At 34.7% G+C, this 22,655-nt stretch overlaps 1 protein-coding gene across 25 annotated transcripts in view; it reads right to left on the bottom strand.

The window, feature by feature from the left end:
• The window catches only part of MEF2C (myocyte enhancer factor 2C), a 186,091-nt gene that overhangs the window by 97,916 nt on the left and 65,520 nt on the right, over positions 1-22,655 (bottom strand). For 9 of the 25 annotated variants that reach the window (XM_033179178.1, XM_033179168.1, XM_033179172.1 and 6 more), the window contains one exon: positions 7,121-7,316. In XM_033179178.1, the coding sequence (XP_033035069.1) occupies positions 7,121-7,174 (54 nt within the window). In that variant the 5' untranslated portion in view covers positions 7,175-7,316. The other 16 variants (XM_033179169.1, XM_033179160.1, XM_033179180.1 and 13 more) reach the window with 11 other exon arrangements.

Below are 22,655 nucleotides of genomic sequence, written 5' to 3'. Positions count from 1 at the left end.
GGGATAAATAGTAAATGTGTGGCGTGGCACACTATTGCTGTGATCCCACTACACGGTGGGGAGCCTATTTGTGAATTGTTTTCAAAATGCTAAAGGATAAAATGGAAATGAATGGCCTGAGGTCACAGCTGTTAAACATACATCTGAGCATTCTGCCTACTGACTTTTTTTTTTTTTTTTTTTTTAATTTTGAAACTCTTAGAAGTACTATTTGGGTCATTTTCCCTTCTGGTTTTCTTTTTCAACCTCTTCAGTCACCAGCAATTCCAAATCTTTGAATAAAAACTTTTCCCTTGGTAATTTTAAGATTAATAAAAGAATGATTTAACTTATACGCATGAGGAGCTTTTAAGAAGGCATCCCCAATATGCAGCACTACACCCTATAATTCAATTCTGACGAGTATGATGTCCTAAAATATTACTATGATATACCCTAATTTTATTTAAATGAAATAAATTTAGTATAACTTTTAATAAAGTGTTGGGGAGGCAGGTAGCTCCTCCCCATTAAAAAATGATACTAAGAAAAAACAATCATCATCATCATTATTGTGAGGTATTCGCAGGCTTATTTTGGATTAAAAGATGGGAAAATCAATAATTTTTCACTGATTGAACTTTTTATTCACTAAGTCTGAAAGAGACTCCAGATATTTCTTGATTACAAATATAATTCTTCTATAGTATTTAAAGAAAGACTCGCAAGTCTGGAAATTCTGTTTGTGGAGGTGGCCAAAATAAGTGCATTTAGCAGTGGTGACTGCGTCTTCTATCTGTTCTCCAACTTATGGTTTGGAATTCACCGAAAAACTATTTTTTTGAAGCAATTAATTTGTATTTCTCAATTATCCAGTTAGTCACATTTAAAGAGTGAATGTATCTCTCTTTTAAAATTTTTCTATTAGGTTATTAGAATGTAACTCCCAAATTTAGAACTGTAATTAACTTGGTGAAAACCAGGAAAAAGTAAGGAGTAAAATTTTTTGTTTTTAAAGAGTCACTTGAGGGCATCTATACATCTATTTTTTTCAGTTTGGTGTCGAATAGACCAGATTTAGTTTAAAAACACATCAGTATGTAGAAACTGTCAGAAGCTGCATCTACACTGAACACATTTTTCCAGCTTTTTTCCTAGTTCATCTTATATAATTTATAATTCATATAAAGAGACTGAGACGGGGACACAAGAAGAGGGGAAGTTAGAAAATTTAACAGCTATGAACTCTGAATTCTTTTAGTCATAAGGGGATTCTCCTGTTCTATTAACAGGAGAATGTTGCTAATTGTCTTTAATTTGTGCTCCAGTTATTGCACTGATAATTACATGAAGTTTTGTTTGCTGGCAAAAACTATTAGTGTTCCAGATCTGATGAAAGAAAAGAAAACTTAAGACATTTAAATATATTTCTTCCTTAACCTACTATTTTAAGCCCCGTGTTATCTGACAAATATTTAAATGTCTTTTTATAACAAGTTGCACAAATAAATTTGGGTTTACCTCTCCTGTCCTTCAAAGTAGGAAAGCTGAAATTTTCAAATACAAACATACAAGTAAATAGGTTTAGGTTAAGCATGCCTGATTTTTATATGTCTTTCTTCCTAATATAACAGATTTCTAAATATATTGTTTGTAGAAAGAGTCATATAAGGACAAGACTCATTTAAAAACTGTTAAAGCATCCAAAATTACAGCTAGATAAGACAAATGCATTCAAGTGTTCTATACCACCAAAGGATGACTACAGTTAATGGATCTTACAGTTTGAAATAGCTAGAACGAGGATATTGGACATTTCCAAGACAAAGACATGATAAATGTTTGAGATAATGGATATGCTAACTACCCTGATTTGATCACTATACATTATATGTATTAAAACATCACTGTGTACCCGATGAATATGTACCATTATTTGTTAATTTAAAAAAATGTAAAGACAAAAGAAATGAAGCAAACCCCTCCCCAAACCATCTGTGCATAAAAACACGTTTGCTGTTGAGTGTTTTAAGCCTGTATATATATGCTATTGTAAACTACAATAAAAGTGTCACAGAAAAAAAAATCAACTGTTTCAGGAGCATGATTAAAAATTGGTACCATGTGAAAGAGGGTAAGATTATGATTGCCTAACTGATGGGGGTATTTCAAGGGTAAAAAAAAAAGTGCCGATTGAGAGACTGAAACTGTAGTGTTAGCATAAGCTGGAAGCTGGTAGTGATAAAAATGGTGAGGAGTAGTTAAAAATAATTTGGTCAGTAACATATATTCGAAAATAGTTCCCACAAGCATAAAATTTAGGAAACGACTTCTCCCCATCCTTTGTCATAAATCCTTCTCTGCAAACGTCCTGTGTGATCTTTCCTTCCTGTCCAAACTATCCTCTTTGCATCAGCTCGCTCCTGCTCTGGTATCATTCTCTAGCCCCTTGTTAGCTTCTGAAGCTTATCTTAAGGACCTAATGAGAAAGGTACTATTTTTGTTTAATCCTCACTCTAGTGACGAGGGTACTGCTGAAGCTCAGAGGGGCTAAGTAACTTGCTAGAGAGTCATATAGCTAGTAAGTGGCAGAACTGGGATAAGAACCAAGTTTGTATGTCTCTAAAAACCATGCCTCTTAGCCATTTGATGATGCTGGATGCGGTATAATGTATTTGGGAAAAGCAATGACACAAAACCATGCTCTTAGTTATTATATTACACTAGATCCATCATGACATAATTTTAAAGAGCATGATTTGTTTTGTGTTGAGTATGAGAGATCTGGGCTCAGATCTTGGTCACTTCCCAGTTTTAACTGTTCAATCTTGAGCCAGTTATTTAGAACTTAATAGGACCTTCAAAACTTTGCAAGATCTGGGTCCTGTCTAACATCCAATCTTTTCTCTCATTTCTCTACAGTCATACACCAGGCTCAAGTCCCACTGGTCTTCCTTCAGCTCCTCAGTCAAGCTCTTTCCTCTCTTAAGGAGCTTTGCAAATACTGCTTCTGGAATGCTGTCACCTGCCTAACTCTGACTCATCTTTTAGCTCATCGTTTAGCACTTCCTCAGGCCTTTCTCCAACTCTGATGTAAATACCTTCTATTATTCTTTCATAGCACATATAAGTGAAATTTTTGTTATATATTTTCATATTTCATGTCTGTTTAATTCAATCAGGGGTCCATAAACTGTAGCCTACAAGTGAAATCCAAATGTCCTGTTTTTGTCCGTAAAGCTTTATTGGAGCACAGCCACACAGGTTCATTTACATATTGCATATGGCTTTCAGACTACTAGGGCAGAGTTGAGTAATTGAGACAAAGACTATATGGCTCACAAGGCTAAAAATATTTACTATGTGGTCCTTTACAGAAAAGCTCGCTGACCCCCTAAAGCAGAGGATAAACTGGACGAGATTCTTGTTCACCACTGAATACTTAGTGATAGGTACACTGCAGTCTAGTAACATTTGTTGATTTCACAAATAAATGAACTATTCAGCCATAAAATGGGACTTATTAATAAAAATTAATTAGAATTATATATATATATATAGTTCTTGGCACATAATTGGTAATTACTTTTATTAGATTGTGTGAAAATTTCTGTAAGATAAATTAACAATTGATGTTATTTTTACATACTTGCTTAAGAAATCCATGATGTTTAAGCTTGAAACTAAAAATAAATAGTTTTTGTAAACTTGGAAATGCCGAAAATTTTTTAAATAAAAAAAGGCTGTCAACTTTTATTCTCACCTAAACTATTTTATGTATTGATGTTTCTGAATTTGAGCTGTTCTCTACTTCCACTATGAAAGACGGCTAAAGTAAAGGTAAGATTCAATTTAAACAGCCATTCTATTTCACAACAGTTTTATTTCTTAATGATATACAACTTATCACATCAGTGCTGTAATATTTCATTTCACACAAGTCAGTATTTCTTTTTCTGGAAAAAACATACCTTGTTCTGTGTATAGCTAAATAAACAAGTGCAATGGCAGAGCAGTCTTTGACAGCTTTTAAGAAAAGATGACAGTGAGCCATTGCGTGAGGTTCTACTGGACAGTCTACAGTGGGGCAGCTTCAAAGAGGGCAAAACAGCTAATATTTTTCTTTGCAACATGTGAATACACAGTTGAAAGCAAGCCCAGGTTAGGGATGCCGCTACACAGTATGATATGCTGTTTTGGATTTGCTAGTTTTGTTTATTAGAAGTGCCCTACATATTTTAGGCTCTTTCCCAAACGACTCTTAAAACCGCTCTCATAGTAGGTGAGAGGTACACAAGACAAACATTTATATGTAAGATGTTTGAAATTGTCAATAGCCTCTAAAATAATCACTGAAATATATATTAAAACATGGTGGATTTCAATTTTACTAATTCTGTTTAAAAGCATTGAACTTACAGGCCTACTGTATCTAAAGACTGGAGAAAAGAATAAATACATCCTAAATTCTAAAGAATAAAATCAAGAAATCTGTCTTCAGAATTTAAAAAAATGGTGAGTCAAACTAAGCTGAATTTGAATAAGTTTTCTTCTTCTAAAGTTATTATGACTTCTAACCTGGATGAGAGTAACAGCCACTGTACCTGCAACTGTATATAAATAAAGAAAAAATATTCAATTATTAGCTCAAAAGTATGATATTAAAAATCTTTTTTTTTCTTTTTGTTTATTTGAGACAGGGTCTCACTCTGTTGCCCAGGTTGAAGTGGAGTAACATGATCACGGCTCACTGCAGTTTTGACATCTCGGGCCCTAGTGATCCCCAAGTAGTTGGAAACACAGGTGCGTGCCACTACCACACCATTGTTTTTTTTTTTTTTTTACTTTTTTAAATAAGAGATTGCATTTCCCTATGTTTCCCAGGCTGGTCTTGAACTCCTGGGCTCAAGTGATCTGCCTGTCAAAAGTGCTGGGATTACAAGCATGAACTACCACTCCTGGCTTTAAAATTCTTCTATCCCTAGAATTCCTGTCATTTGTTACAACATGGGTGAAACCAATCGGAGGACATTATGTTAAGTGAAATAAGTCAGGCACAGAAGGACACATTTTGCATGTTCTCACTTGTGCGGGAACTAAATTTTTTTTTTTTAATTGAACCCCCTGAGATAGAGAGTAGACTGATGGTTACCACAGGCTTGGAACGGTAGCTGGGCATGGAGCGGGGAGGGGATAAAGTGGGGATGTTTAATGGGTATAAAAATAGGTAAGATGAATAAGATCTAGAATTTGGTAGTACATAGGGTGACTACAGTTAATAAGAATTTATCGTATATTTAAAAGTAATTAAAAGAATAGAATTGGAATGTTCTTAATACAAAGAAATGATAAATGTTTGAGGTAGGCACACCTCAGTTATCCTGATTTTGATGACTACACATTGTATACATGCATCAAAACATCACATGTATCCCATATTAAATACAACTATTATCTACCCATAATAATTAGAAATAGAAATTAAAAAATCTTGGATCCCTGTTTTTTTAAAATAAAGCATAATAAAAGCTCATGAATTCAACCTGCAAAAATTCTCTTCTAACTCTGCAAGCAAAACAAGATACAATGAATATCATAAACCTAAAAATTATCTGATGTTGATAATAAAGTGTAAATGCTCATTCATATGTTTTTGACTGTACTCAAAATAGGTTCTGGTCCAAATAACAAAGTCCAAACAGTGTTACCTGATGTTCAATATTTCAGTCTTAATCTCAATTTCAAGCTATAGGCCAATTAAAAAATAGTGGTTTTCTATTGACACAATTATTGCTTTTTGGCTTGATCCACAGCAAGAAACGATGTGCATGAAAACACTAAAGGAATCCACTATAAATCTTAATATTATTCACCCTTTAGCTAAACTTGCAGCCAAAACTAGCTCAAGTCATGTGTACCTGAAAATATACAATAATTTAGAGGAGTATAAACTTGAAAACCTAAAAGTTTCTCTACTTTTTAATGGTATACTGACTGTGATGCAATAAATAATTCCTATTCATTATAATTTACACATGAAACAACATTATATTTAAAAAAATGAATCAATCAGTTCTAGTCCCATTTGTATGTCCAAGAAGACAAAAAGGGACAATAGAGGACATGGGTGTCTGTATTTGTGGGGAAATTACAGTCTAGTGGTTGTCCCCAGGGCTACTGTGTAGCCTTTCTTCAGTGTAACTGAGCAATAGGCAAAACACTCTTCTCTTCCACAGTTCAGAAACGTCTTCTCTGCAGGTTCCATGATCCATATGAGATGGCTGGGACCCTGCATTACTGTAATTTCTCCCAGGACCATTATTTAATATCTAATGTTAGACAAGCTACCCAGCTGTCCTTATATAGCCTAACTAAATCCACTCTCCCCAAGTGTGAAGAAAAATAGAATCAAATTGCAGGCATTCATGATATACAAGTCTTTAATGCTGAACTGAGCATTTGAATGTGTAAAGTCTTCACAACAGATTAATTGTATCACACAGACATTATCACTGGCGTTCTAGAAAAAAATTATAACACCATCTGCCTCTATGTTTATCAAATTCAGATTTAAAATGGTATGAATTAACTGATAGTTCTTGCCTATATGTTTTAAGTTATTAATATCTTGTGTGGGTGTTTTCTTTGTTGTTGTTGTCAGCACAATGTTAAAATGTTTGGATGTATTTCAAAATCTCATTTACTATGAATAAAATGAAAGCCATTTTTATACAGGATATTTATCCCATATTATAAACCTTTAAGTGAATGACCACAAAAGGTCTAGTTCCCATGAATATAAGGATATCTTTGTTTGATGATGTGTGCAATGTAACAATGTTGTGCTGATTAACTCTTAATTATCAAGCTATTCATGTCACACAAGCACACTTCCCATTTAAAATTTGTATTGAACTAAAAAGTGAATGATCACAAATGTGTAAATTATATCTCTGACAAATAAAGTGATTTTTTCTCCTTTATATATAAGAGACTATCAGCACTTTAACTGGCCACATTTAATTAACCCAAACTTCTCTCAATAGATGTTTACAGATTCAAAATATTTTCTGTACCCTTAACATATGTGGAGAAAATATAATTAATAAATAATGATACAAAGAAAGTTTACTCCACTCACCTGTCTGTTACGTTCATCCATAATCCTCGTAATCTGAATCTTTTTTCTCCCCATAGTCCCCGTTTTTCTTCTCTCTCTCGTCCCTGAAATTATGTATTTTTTCCTTCCTTTTCTTTCTCTTTCCTGTTTCCTCCAAACAAATCTCCTTCTTCAGCACTTGCACAGCTCAGTTCCCAAATTCCTGCATTCGTTCCTGCTGAACAAAAAAGAAAAATTAAATATCACTCTAACAGCAAGTCAGTTTCATAAGAACTATCATATTCTAATTTTATCAAGGAAATAGGCTATACGGAGCTAAAGCAATAAAATGAATAAAAACAACTTTTTGTTAAAAGTATATGGTATATCACAGACAGCAGCATATCAGGTAGGAATGTTTTATTTTTTAATAATGTCGTAAGTAATTTAACAAGTCATTTAAGTGATGCTTTTTTAAAGACTAACACTTGAAATGTATTTTTTTTTGTAAAAAGTTTCCTAATCTTTTTAATGAAATTAGGTGACAATTTCACCCTTCTGTTATGAAAAATTACCTAAATCAGAGAGTTAATGAACCTTTATGTACCTGTGTATGCTAAGTAGGGCAGCTAATTCATTTCTGAAGGGAAAACAATCTCCTGTTTTGACAGCAGAGGTGATAACGTCCCTCGTTATGCAAATAGGATGGACGATTATGAAAGTGCTGTTTGATATATGTAAATGTCAACTAATTTAAATCTAAATCCTTTACTCTTACTTTAAAAAAATTATTGCTGTGAGAACACCGTAAAAATAATATGGAATATTTAATCTTAGATTGCAAGCATCTATCAGCAGTGAGATCTTTTCTTTTTGAAAGCCCTTAAACTACATCTTAGATAACAAGAATCAAAAAAGATAAGCATTGATAGAAAATAAATGGTGCAAAATTAAGATTATTCTTCAATTTATACCATATTTTTATAACAGACCATCCATCCTCTAATTTAAATATTTACAAACAGATATCACGTCTTTGTGGAGTAAGATACAAAACTGCAGAAGCTTCATATTCCATACTGGCGATCTCTAGGTCATGAATTAAAATTAGAGAAATGATCATCAATAACATGAGGTAAGTCCAAGAAACCCAGAATATTAAAAGTACGTACTTTACTTGGTTTTAAATTATATCTGAAAATACTTGAACATAACGGAAGTTAATTGCTCTGAAATGTGAAAGTTAACAAGAAAGCATTCCACAAAGGTTTCTTCAAGCAACAGCTCCAATTATTCTATTTCGTCTTAGGTCAATGAATGCAACAACTTTACACACTGCTCAGAATTTCCCTGTTTATTTTAGCTGGTGTCTGACAACGGACCTGATAAATTCCCACATGCATTATGTAATGCTAAGCCAATGTCCTGGCTATTTAATAGATTATTTGGCTCCAATTCAAAGTTCTTGGAACAGGAAGGCTGTTACACATTCAATTTGACCATTAGCTGTCTTTTGATTTCTGTAATTTAATTTCTAAACTCTTTATCACCTTGAGTTTTTTTTTTTTTTTTTTTTTTTTTTTTAGTTTTTGGTGATTATTTAATTGGAGAAGCTATTACGATATAATTAGTTCTGGTGGATTAAGTGCTGCTTAAATACTAAGACTATCCCTTCTCTTTGCCCCATGCCTCTCTGCTAAACTGCAGTTCGGTTCTGCCTCTCAGAATATGTATGTTGAGTAACATTATGACCACACAGTGCTCATCAAAAACTATTGTTCCAGCTGTAATTTTAAATGTTGGAGGTGGTTCAAAATTTTAAAGAGTTGTAGAAATAACACACATTTGACAAATACACATAAAAATGGTTATAACATATTGAAATCACATTAAAATATGAAAAACCCACAAAGCATAATTGCATCATATATTTGATGTTGCTAGACACGGTCCATCTATTTTTAGAAAAAGTCTTAAATGTCACTCAATGGGGCAACTTTCCTGTGTTTCCCATAGTCTTACCTTAGAAGCAAGCAGCATGTTAGAATGGTATTTCCCATGCATGTTTAAGACCCCAAAGATACAAACAAGCTTTCTCTATCACAGAAAGCCAATGCATGAATCCACAGCAAATGCATATAGGACAATTTCCTTTCCTTTCATTGAGCTGAGGCCAGTGGTACTATCGGCTAACAGGACTATGGCTGCCTAAGCGCTTATTCACTTCAAGGTGGAGGGTCAGGGTGAGCAGATTAGAGTGTGGTGATAAGGCAGAAGAGACAAGAATGTCTACAGATCCTGATTTCAAAATACAAATAACCAAACAAGCAGCGAAACAACCTTGGAGAAAAGTCTCAGAAAGGCAGAGAGAGTTCCTGACGAACCAAACTTAGGAGAGTTCCTCCATATCACCACCCCATATTTCACAACTTTGAGTGAGACCATTTTTAAAAAGAGCAGAGCAAGGACTTTAAAAAAAAAAATTCTTAAAACATGCTGGAAAAAAATTTTGCCAGAGAGAATGTGTGCATGCATCTATGTATATATAAGTGCTTGATAAAAATGCTGTTGAATATATTTTCTTTTTTGAAATATGCAAAGCAATATAGAGAGAAGCAAGTTTAAATTTCAATAGAACTAAAGTTTTGTTTTCTGTATAAATAAATATTTCTTGAGATATTTCCTTCAGAACATTTCTAAAATGCAAAATTTGGTATGAAGTACACACGCAGAGTAATATGTGGTGATGATGACACTAAGTAACTGGTCATGAAGTAAAGTCTATCATGAAACGTGGTTTAGAACATTTGATTATCGGTCACCACATTTCAAGGCTGTCAGTAAAAATTTAAAGAATTAGGAAGGTCAACAATAGCTCACGCATTGTTTTCTTAGCACATTTTCTCTAACCTAATTTTTATGCAAAACCTATATTTTAAGGTCAGTTTCAAGTATTAATTTGTAGGAGGCCTAGAGAGGTGAAGAAAGAGATTATTTAACTTTAGTAATCTGTAAAACTGTTTTGTGTGTTTATGAAAAAGGATTACAATAGCTTGCCTACATGTAGTAAAATTTCAAGTTATGCAGAGAGCTTTAATGATGTACAATCAATCATAAGCTTAACATAATTCCAACAGCCTTGCCGCTACTTTTTCCACAGGAAAGAAGCATTCTTAGAAAATGACAGAGCTACATATAAATAATCAGTAATTGAAAAAAAAAGAAGAAATGTTCTACTATAGTTACACTCTACAGAGTTACAGTCTTCTGCATTTTTTTCTAAAAAAAAAAAAAAAAAAAAAAAAAAATGCCAACCCAGATAAAAGAAAACTAAAATGAGGCTGCTTACTAAAAAGGGGAACTTCATTACGGCAGGCTTCTGTTCATTTTGAGTTTGAGTTTGGCATAAGCAGGCAGAAGAAGGCAAAGTGGTTTGAGACCCAAGTCGAGAAGAATTTCTTCTGGACAGATGCTAAAGATCATTCTCCCACTGGGCTATCTCATTTACAAACAAGTTCCCTTGAGTGACACATACCTCCCCCTTCCATTTCCCTCCTCCCTCCCTCCCTCTTTCTTGCCCTCTTCCTCCCTCCTTCCCTCCTACAAATCTCTCCCAGTAGCACAGAAGAATTTTGACAGAATGGCAGGAAACACGCACACAGACTGGTCAGGGAAGGATATGATGTCAGCAACCACGAACAATAAAAGGTGTAAAGGTGCTTCCTTCCCTAAACTGTTCCAGAAGTGTAAAATGGGAACCAAAACTCTCCACTTCCTTCTCTGAGCAGAACTGTCTGAGTGCGCTGTGCTGCACACCCCACACACAGAGGCCTTGGAGAGGTTCAGATAAGGGACAATGAGGACAATTCAGACCTGGGGCGTGATTTTTAATTTCCATCTTTAAAACACCTGAGAAAAATCCATGTCAGCTCTAGGTTAGTGTTTTGTTATGATTGCTTTAAGAAATGAAAATAAGAAAACAAAAAAGTTACTTCATTGAAGTAGCAGATATATCTCAATTATTGTTTACCAGGCCTTAGAAAAATCATCGTACACAGTTAATGCAGTCATATACTTGGAATTTACCCTTTGAGGCAAATGAAAAATTCTATGCAAGCAAAGAATCAAAATAGATAAATTAAAACTTTTGGTTAAAAAAAGAATTATGAAAACCGGCGGGAAAAAAAATCAATGCATGCTGGTAAAATATGCTAATCATTTGTTTGCTCCCACATTAAAAAAAAAAAAAAAGATATACTGAGGGGGAAAAGATTCTTATGGTTATTGAGGCTCTCGAGGTTCTTTAAGAAAATTCAAACTAGGAACCAAAGTATATAACACAAACTTTGCATCTATAGTGAAACTATTTAATCTCCTCGCTATTAGGTTCTTTCTAACATGGAAATGGCATTCTACATAAGGTTTCTGTAGGAAGAAAACCACATATCAAGTGGATCTGAGTCATCATCAGATTTCAATCATCTTCCCACAACACTTTGATTTAGAAGTTAAACATAACCTTCAGTTATGTGTTTTGATCTTAGAGTGAGACTGCCATGCCACATTAAAAGATGTGGGAAGAAATTAATTCTCTTCTGCTAAACTTATCTTTGCAAAGTATGTATTTTGCTACAATAAGTACAATGCAGTCACTTAAATAAAAACAGCCTATGAATAATGATAAAACATTGAAATATGTGATGCCAGTTTTCAAAAAAATTCTGGTTTTCTTTTATTCGTATTAGCAAATATCATTTTCATTGACTTACATTTTCACTAATGCTAGCATCCTCAAATAATGTTTCGTAAAAACTCAAAGCTGCAAACTGAGCATACTCTATCACACAACACTCACAACAGTAAATAATACTGTTAAATACATACAAACTGGATACATCGTAAGGGGCAAAAATGATCATAAGCCTAGTTGCTGCAAGCCTGGTATTGCTAAATCAAATAATTAAATGATTCATTATCTTTTTAAGTGGAAAACTTTGCTCAATATGTTACATCTAGTTACATTTAGCTTTCTATTTTGTGATTTGTTTGAAAAATGTATGAAGCATACAATTATATTTTGGTTAAAAGAAACAGGCAGAACTTTTACTTTTTTTCCAATAAGAGCTATTCTGAACTTCAAAAGGTATAACCAGATTACTCCTCCTATAGATGCTCGACTGTGTGATGTCTTGAGTTGAGGAGTATTTCCTTGGCCTTGAAAGTTATCCATTTCTCTCTAAGCTTACCATGTATTTTATAAATGTACCATTACCTTAGTTATGAGTGCAATTTGAGTTCATTTCCAAATCACATACCCAAGACTCATTCTTCTAAGGGTAATAAAAGAACAGCCATTCTTTTCCACTAGATAAATACCATCATGCCATATGCCAATTTATTTTCACAATTTATTCTAATTTAGTATCAATATGATGAATTTCAAATCATCTTCAAGTCTCAGTAACACAGTACCACACATACAAATAATAAATAATGTTGACCATCTTTTCCAGTTCCTCACACCTGCCATGCTCCTTCCTGCCAAGAGGCCTTTGTGTACTATGCAATTCTTTCTGCCTGGATGTTCCTCCTTTCCTTTTGTGCGTCCTTAACTTCTCCTCCCTTCTGTCTCAGCTTCAGTTTCACCTCCTCAGGAAGTACTCCACGCCCTCCAGATGACATCGAATTTCCCTCTCATAAGATCTAAGCACTAAGTCCTTCCCCTTTGTAGCACTTGCAACAGCTGAAACTACCTCAGCATCGGGTATATTTGTTTGTTTCACCTTTTTATCCCCAGTATATACCCTTAGTGTCAAACATATAAAAAGAGCCAATGACTATTAGTTGATTGACAATCAATTAAGATTTGTATCTCTCAACTGATGTATTTTCTTTTCTTCAGCTTCTATTTTTAATGACTACCACTAAAAATATTTTACTATTTTTGCTTATATAAAGGCAGATTGATAACCTCACTTAATACTTCATCATATTTATATAGCATCTCCTATGTGGAATTAGAATAATGTATACGGAGAATTGGAAGTTGAATGGATTTGGGGATCAGAAAGAACAGGGTTGGAATTCTAGCTTGGTACTTGGACGCTGTGTGACTCCAGAATGATTAACCCCTTGGAACTGTTGTTTCCCTGCCCTACCCATAACTGAGAAAACAATTTTCACTTGTAGGATGGTTATGATCATAAGATGTGGTACTAGATGTGAGTCCTGGGTACATAGTAGTACTGGGAACATAGCCTACTGCTCGTATGATTGCTTCTGTTTGAAGGCATAAAGTGCAAGTCCTATCATATACTAATGCTATCAAGCGAACAGTGTAGTCCTTACATTTACCATGAGGATCTCACTTTCCAAAACTAATGATTAGCAACTTCTAACAGATAATGCCTCATTTATCCTGTAACAATAATCACCAAATGAAGAATAAATTTACAGTGTTAAAAAAATTAAGAAGTTTCTGTTACATATCAGCTACGGAAGAGCTTCAGGCAGCAAAAGTGGAAATAACTAGGGAAATATATCAATTTTCCCAATGACCACGGCTGCTGAAAACTCTACATTAATGCTTCTAGTCCTACTTTAATATCTTTCCCCAAGGACAAAAAGAGATGAAATGTATGTCAGAAATATAATAAGGCTAAAAAGGAACTCGTTTTCAAAACCCCTGCAATTAATTTAATAAGTGGGCCTAACCTGCCATTATCCATGACATAAATCATTTTATTTACACAGTTCCAGAATTTAGGAGACACATACCTCTCTACAATTGTATTGCATTATAAACAATTTAATAACTGTGAGGGAAGCACAGTCTCCCTGTCATAGTCATCCATAGTCTATTTTGTCTTGAACACTTTTTTCACACTGCAGCTAAAACAGCATTCTCTATTCCCATGCCAAAATAAATTCCAAATGTTCTAAATATGTGAAGAACCTTGTGCTATCCAACCCTACCACAGCTTTTAGCTTTTCCACATTATATTAGATAATTAATTCAGGGTTCTATCATGTCTTTGCTTTTCTAATTTTTCACAACAGTGCAGCTACTATGTTTTCTTTCAAAGGCCTCTGAGTGATGTGGCAGGTCTCACCACAAAGGTAAAGCCTGCACTGTCATATCACAAAGCAAGAGCTACAATTTAGCATCACAGATAGTGTTCTGTTCCCCAGCTATAACCTCTCAGTAAGCACATGCAGCTGGATTTTTGTTGCTGTTATTGAACAAAGCAAGTTAAGCACTAAACAACATCAACATCAGTGAAACAAAATAGTCTGTAAAGCAAGCTAGGCTAGAAGTGGGAGATGTTGCTATTATATATTTTCATGTTATTACAATAAAAACATATAAATTCTGAGGTATCTCATGATCCTGTAAGAAAAAAATTATGTTCGTTATATTCTGCATCTTTAATATATCATATTTCATGATTAAAATGGAAATACTCTAAAAATATTTTTCTCATATGCCTATAAGTGTTGAACACATTTTTCAGTCTTACTGATACATTTGTGTGTGTGTGCACATGTGTGCACAGCACATGGAAAAACACATTTTAGTCTTTCAAAATGTGTAAATAAAACAATAAGGGTACATTTTAAGACACCTGAGTTGTCTTGAATATTATCACCAGTAAATAATCACAATATTATTAAGACTGTGGTGTGAATGCCTAAAAGGACGTTCTCAGTAAAAGCTTTATTTTACTCTGCATTCAAATATTGTTAAATGATTGAAAATTATGTCCTTGAAAATAACTTGCTGCTTTCATTGTTTATTTTCCAATTTATTTAACATCTAAAGATGACCTTGAAATGGGAAGAAATACCATTGTCCCCCTGCCAATGATTTTGTTGTACATTAAAGAGAAAATGCTAGATAAATCATCGTTATTTAAGTGGAATGTCATTTATTTTTATCTCTAAACCTTACACATTTAGAAAGTTCACATAGAATCTTTACATGCTAAAATATGTGATGTTCAAAATGCTATAATACTATCTCTCAAAATATATATGATATTGCTATTATATGTAGCTCAACATAGAACTCAGTGATTCATCAATTTTTCCATTTCTCTTCATCTCTTTTATAGCATCCCAATCAACCTAATTAAGGCTTTGTTCATCTGAAACCTCTGATGACAATTTGTTTAACTCTATCCCACTGTGGTCTTCTTATAAGGAGAATTAAATCTGATCTTCTGACAGCAATCATTAAATGATCCCAACTGGCCCCAATTAAGCCACATGGCTCATGGGCTTCCATACAGTCAAGTGCCAAGTTCTCTGTTTCATTTACACATTGTTCTTTATCTTGGTTTATTTTCTTAAAGCCAGTTAAGCATGTGTCTTATCAAGTGGAACTAAATTTCCTTATGTACATTAGCTCAAGACACAGTACGTCAAGTGACTGCACACCGAAGTATTACATAGGACATCTGAAGCCATTCTACATAGCTGCAGAGGTACTAGCGAAAAAGAATCTTTACATTTGTTTACTCCTCCTGAAATTGACCCACATGTACATTCTCGAAATAATACACGTGTTTAAACAGTTCTAGCTAACATAAATCAATAATAACATCTCATTTGGCTTGTTTATAATGATCTTTTAATAGAAAATTCTCTGCATTTAGAAGGTGGGGTTAATATTCCATTTTTTTTAAAATCTCTTTACCTCCCTCTAAAAAAGCAGTACCAAAGTAAGACTTCTGAAGTTAACCTTTCTTACCCTTAATTTCTGCTCTAATTTTTTCACATGGCTCAATTGTAAGTTCTGTAATGATGTTCCCAGGCCTTCCTACAAGCGCAGGTAGCCTCAGGATTTAGAGCTCATTGATTGTGTGCTACTCTAGGGAAATGACTGATTAAAAACAGCCTCATGAGGAGGAGTAGCTCCTATTCACATCTGGCTCATATGATTCTAAAGTCTAATACCTGTATGAAAATTTGATCCATAGATTTAGATTTTGAACAACTGTAGCAGTTTACTTAGAATACTTGAGATGTCAAAGCAGAAACAGTTAAATTAATCCCACTATGACTGGTGTCTGACACAGATTCTGAAGGCTTTAATCAATTAACCTACTTTCTTCTGAATATAAACAAACACACTGTATTTTGATATCTATTCTAATTATGGCTATCACTGATCATCTGCTGGTATTTGATGCAGGATATCGGTCATAGTTCTCAGAGCAGATGGATTAGAACATATCTGTCCATCCTAATCATACATTAAAAAGTGTTAGAGAATTGAAATGCATGCTATGCATCTTATAGGACATTAGCCTTGATGGGACATGTAATTATTTTTATGACTCGACCAACAGATGTAACTGCAAAGAAAATACAATGGAATTTTTAACATAGTGATATATTTGGTAACTCCAGGAAAACCATTATGTGCATTTTCTTTATGATAACTAAATATACACCTGATCATCTATTCACTTAATAACTGTATTCTTCTCAAAAGAGGAAAATTCAAAATATATGTTACAAAATGCTGATGATCTAGAAAATACTTACCAGACTTACAACTGACTTTTTAAAATGTGTAATAATGTACTAAAATTTTAGTAAACCAAAACAGACACCGGATGTTGAATTATGAAATATTTCTCATGTATTATAGTAATCTCCAATAAGATTTGATGTTAATTTTAGAGCATGCTTCTGCTAAAAAGGGCAAACCCTGCAACAGATTTAGTACAAAGAAGCTGAAAATATCCTGTGGAAAAAAAAATCTGTAGAGAAATCAGCCAGCCCAAATCCTGCCATTACTCAGCACTGTAGTGACGTGCGGATGTTTGTAGTGGTTTGAGGAGCCAGCAGGGGTGGAAACTCTGCGTACTCGACTCCAACATGATTGCAATTGAACCTCATCAAAGTAAGAGCTCATAATTTGTCACAGAAAACAGCCAATTAACATATGTTAGAAAAAGGCTTCATAAAGATAATATATGATTAAAGACCCAGTGCAGCTGCTGAAAATCAAAACTATGCATTTAAAAAAGAAATCTCAGCCTAAGCTTCCGTATGGTTAAACTGATAATGGCTACTATGATTTTTTTTTAAGTAGAAAAATATAATTACAGTGCTTCTTATAAGTTTGGGGTTATGGCAAGGGAGAACTGGGTACTGTGGCACTATTTACTATGTCTTACTTAGTTCTATAAATAGTTGAAGCCCTTGCCAAAACTCTGTAGCTACTTTGTTATAGTGCTATTTTAAAACACAGACCTTCATTGTGAGCTAAATGGCCTTCAGGATGCACTTTGTAGTTATAGCATTCCTCTCAAAACTATATCCTCCCTTTATCTGTGCAAAGCTCCAGAACAAGAGGCCTCTCCATGACTGCCCTGGCACACTGTAGAACATGCTGGGGCTGTGTAACACACTGTTCGAATACTTCAGAACTTCTCTCAGGGTGATGGGCAGGAAGGGTGACAGTTAAATGTCAGAAATGAAATTAAGGCACACACATGGAGTTCGGGTCCTCTAACAGGATGCAGTCCACGCTACCTGCCACAGCTTTGGAGCAGACCAATTACATGTGACATACTCGGTGTATTCTGATTGTAGATTTCAGGTTGGACTACATGGGAATCAAACCCTGGTTAAATCACTGTAACGGGGTATACCGTGAGCCAAAACCATGATGCTTAATATCACAGATATCAGTGACAAAATTCAATCATTAGTCACAGAGACAAGAAGTTGTCAAGCATGATGCTACGTGCCAGGGATACCACTGAAAACAGAACAGAAGGTCTCGGTCTTCGTGAAGCTTATGTTCTAAGGTGAAAAGGAGCGACACACAAGTGCACCCATATGATGATTTTAGATACAGAAGTGCTATTGAGAAGATATCGCAGTAGAATGGACGAAGGGGTGATGAAGTGAAGAAGGGCAGAGGTGGGCATCCATTGGGTTGATTTATAGGGAAGGGTTATTTGAGGAGATGATGTTTGAGTAAAGTCTTAATCCATGATGGAGTCAGACGTTATTTGGAGGATGATTACTCCGTCACTGTGCCTGTCACTAGTGGTACAAGCCTGGCCAAGTCATAGTTTTCTAAACCCCAGTCTCTTCCTCTATAGAGTGGGAATAGTAACAATATATACATTCTATTATGAGGTCGTGAGGCTCAAATAAAAGACAAAACTACATTCATTTGTAAAAATTCAGATGGATACCACTCAATTTCATATACTCATTGTCTAACTTGCTTCCTTCACTTTGATGTTATATAATTTTATAAAAATTATAACTACTTTGAAGCCCTAGGAATATAGCATAATGCAAAATGTTTCTAAATTGACATCAGTTGAGTCCAAAAGCATATCTTCCCTTGAAATGTGAATATTTCATGATGGCAGTGGCCACTGGTTGAAACAGCTCTTTTCATTTCACAGTGCTAACTATAGATAACACCACGAAGAATCTGGTAAATACAATGCAAAATTTCTGCAAGTGTAAAATATAGAATTATATAAAAATCACATTTTTTAAAATTTGAGAAATAAACAATTTTACAACCATACTAATGTAACTTGTCCATGGGCGAGGCTGATTTATTTCCTCTCTCAAAGGACCCAACTCCCAAGTAATCAGCAGAGCTTTGATTAAGATGTCAGCAATATTTGAAAATCCCAGTGTCTCACGGTATTGGAAATATTCATGTGTCTTTGGCCATCCCCACCTATAGAGCAAGCTGTGTAGCCTCAAGCCAAACAGATTAATTTCCAACTTGGAATGAATAGACAAATTGAATTATCTAGTATTTTAAATGAAAGCATTTTTAAGAAAAAAATACAGTCCCAGCGCAGTGGCTCACGTCTGTAATCCCAGCACTTTAGGAGGCCGAAAAGGGTGGATCACCAGAGTTCAGGAGTTCGAGACCAGCCTAGCCTACATGGTGAAACCCCGTCTCTACTAAAAACGTAAAAAGTTAGCTAGGTGTAGTGGTAGGTGCCTGTAATCTCAGCTGCTTGGGAGGCTGAGGCAGCAGAATCGCTTTAACCCGGGAAGCAGAGGTTGCAATGAGCTGAGGTTGTGCCATTGCACTCCAGCCTGGCCAACAAGAGTGAAACTCCGTCTCAAAAAAGAAAAACAAACAAAAAAGTACAAAGGTAAGGATTACAAATTCTAATAAATAGAAAACTAAAGGACAACAGGCTCCCACTTTAATTTTTAAGGTTGTGAAACAGAAATGTCTAATGACAAATGATAGTATTTTAGGGAAAGAGGTCAAAATTTCCTATGCCCTAAGGAATTAGGGGTATATATTTTCAATTCTCCTCTTTTTTGGAGGAAGTTGTAAATAAATTTGATTCTCTATTCCAAACCATTTTCTTCTAATTTCCTGTTTCATGAACATAATTTAACAGTTTTAAAATAGCGTAAGTTATATAATTTACCATGAAGCCTAAATGAACACTTACCGATTTTCATTTACAATCAATCAAATGCCTGACAAAAGAAACATAAATTTGAAAGTTTTTAAAAAATAAACACTATATTTTTCTTTTCTAAATGTATCATGGTATAGATATTATAACAAAAAATTGCATTTGATTTTCTTCTCAGTGCTAACCAATACTTCACATTATATTCTCACCTCCCTCCCTATCTAGTAAGATGACCTCTGGGGTACATTTGCTTCACCCTCCAAAACCCAGTCATGACTGCATACAAACCAGACATGGAAATACGAGTTTCTCCTCTCTACTTGTAGCATTCCCCACTCCATTTTTTCATTTCATCACCTTTCTTTATCTCTTTTTCCACATGTTTGGAACTGAGGGGATATGGAAAGTGAAACTATCAAAGAGCTAGGAATAGAGGTGTTCTCAGACGAGCAAAATGTTTCCTCCATACAATCCAGGCAGGGCAAGGACAGGCACGCTGCAGAGGGATGTTGCCCCAGGCCAGAGTGAGCTGAGACAGTTTCTAGGCCGAAGGCCTAGCAGGAGGCTCCTTATCTCAGCGTGTCTACACATTCTGTCCCATGCTGTTTTCAAGGATAGCCCAAGTCATCCTCAGCAGATAACACTAAACGGAAAGTATTACAGTGCTTCCCTTGTAAAAAAAGACTATGTACTATAGATCAGAAGTTACTAAAATGGATCCTATTTTAGCCTGATTCTCTCAAACCTAGACTCTAAAAGAAAGCACTCTTGGGTGGGGGCAAACTCACGACTTTCCTTTCCTTAGAGATCCCAAAGTGCCTAAATGAGCATTCCCCAAAGTGGATTCCAGAGATTACTGGTTCCTAAGATTTTAACAAGCTGTTCCTCAAAAAAAAAAAAAGTTCGGGAAAACCGATTTATTTGTTATAGGACTTTTCATATTCTTCTACATGCTGAATGCCAGAATCTGGACTATTTCCCAATGTATTTCAGATATCCCTTGGAAATGCTAGCTTTAAAGAAAATAACAAGCTTCTTCCCTCTAACCACTGAATACACTGCAGTGCTGAAATACCTCAGACAAATACTTGGCTCAGTGCTTGGCACAAGGAAAATATAATGGTATTGCTGAAGACATGATAAAACAATGGAAAACTTTTTTTTTTCCAGTTTTACAAAGAAAGTGCAAACACGAGACCAGGTGCAGAAAACTGTTGTTCACTTGAAGTAAAAGTATTAGTAAATTATTTTGCCATTAAAGAGTACAATTTGCTTCCAAACCCCAAAGCACTAAGTGCAAAGCAATATTGCACAGTAAAAAGAAAGCTCCATTTGGAGTCAGACTCTCAGTTGGGTTCACTAGCTACCCAGTGAACTTTGGGCCAGTCAACTTTTTTAAGTCTCATTATCCTCAGACATAAAAAGCGAGCTGGGTTCAGTTTCTAAGATGCCTTTCAAGTTCCTAATGGTATACATTCAATAAAGGAGGAAAGCAAAACAAAACCAAAAAAACGAGGGTTGGAATGATTCTCACAAGAGTATTATCCTAGAGAAACCATAAATTGGCAAAGAAGTTATTGTCTGGACAAACAGAATTGTTTTCTTCCACATTTTAAAATATTGAATGGTATGTTCACCTCAGCCTCAAGCAATATAAACAGTTAAGACCAAGGTTACATTATGCACTCTGGACCACTAATCACATTTAGAAGTTTAATAAATACATAATACCTAGGAAAATATTAAGGTATTGAAAGCTTTACATGTATTAACTCTAATCCTCAAAACAGCCTATGAGGAAGGCACTATTACAATTTCCATTTTACAGAAAAGAAGGCTGGAGGACAGAGTAGTTAAGTAACTTACCCAAGGTCACACAGCTAGTGTTAGAGCTGTAATCAATATAAATATATCAATATATCAATATTGGATCAATGTATCAATCCAGTCTCACACTCAGAGAGTCGAATCACATACTCTGTTACTTCTCTATGCTGCTAAGTGGTATTCAAGGGAGTACTTAAAACTTAAAATTCTATGTAGAAAATGTGATGTTTAGGATTTGGTGGAATCTACAAATTATTTTTAAAATGAGTGTTCTTCAACTCATCTCACATTTTCTTATTCTTGATGGCAAAAATGAGTTTACTTCCCTGGGCCAGCAAGGGAATAGAATGTAAGTTAGATATTTGTCTTTACTATTACAATTTACTGGATGATCATCAGTAGCTGTTTTTGGTTTATTTGTTTTTTTTCTACTTTCTACAAATGAATGTGGTTGTTCACAAGGAAAACCAGGTAAATGTATACTGTATAAATCAGTATATATTCTTCACAGTTCCTGGAAAAACAAACCCAAAAGAGTTGTCTTCCTGATAATGGGTCAGGAGAGCCAATTTCACTTATGATGAAGGTAAGAATTACCCGAATTCCCATCTGAGAATTACAGTTGAGAATTACGCAGATATCTCATCCCCAAAGCTTGAAGCAGTCATCTTGTTTTCCTTCAAAGTACCTTGAGTAGTTTTCTAAACCACACCTAACCAGCTCTGGTATGACCCTGGCCACTATCCTTACTCTCCTCCCCTTGCCACTCCTCTTCTTCCTTCTTGTTAGCTCTTCCTCTTTCTTCTCCTTATCTCCTCAAATTATGGTCTACTCCAAATCCTTCTATTTACAGGGAAGTTTCCACTTCAAAATTTTATACAGTTACATACTTCTTCAGAATACTTTGTGTTTTAGAGCTCTGAGTTTAATTGTGCAATTCAATCTCTATAGGTACATTATTTTAGAAGCACCTTTATGGCTATCAACTTTATAAGACACACACCTAATAAAATATACTAATTGTATAAAAACAGCTGACATAATTGGCAATATATTTATAATTTTTGGAAAATACTGCATATTTTGGTGCATTATAGAAGTTAATATCACAATTTTTTCACAATGTATTGTGTAGCCTTGCTCTATCAGAGCCTATAAGAATGAGGAAGTAATCCTGCGTATATATATATATTCAGCATTTGTTAGACTTTTTTCCTACTTTCATAGGCAGAACACCATGTACCTATATTTGTACATATATAGTACATCTATATTCACTTATATAATTATATATGTTATTGTACTAGTTGATG

Source organism: Trachypithecus francoisi, unplaced genomic scaffold, assembly GCF_009764315.1.
Source record: "Trachypithecus francoisi isolate TF-2019V2 unplaced genomic scaffold, Tfra_2.0 Lachesis_group2, whole genome shotgun sequence".
Taxonomy (NCBI): domain Eukaryota; kingdom Metazoa; phylum Chordata; class Mammalia; order Primates; family Cercopithecidae; genus Trachypithecus; species Trachypithecus francoisi.
This window is presented reverse-complemented; position numbering and strand designations above follow the sequence as displayed.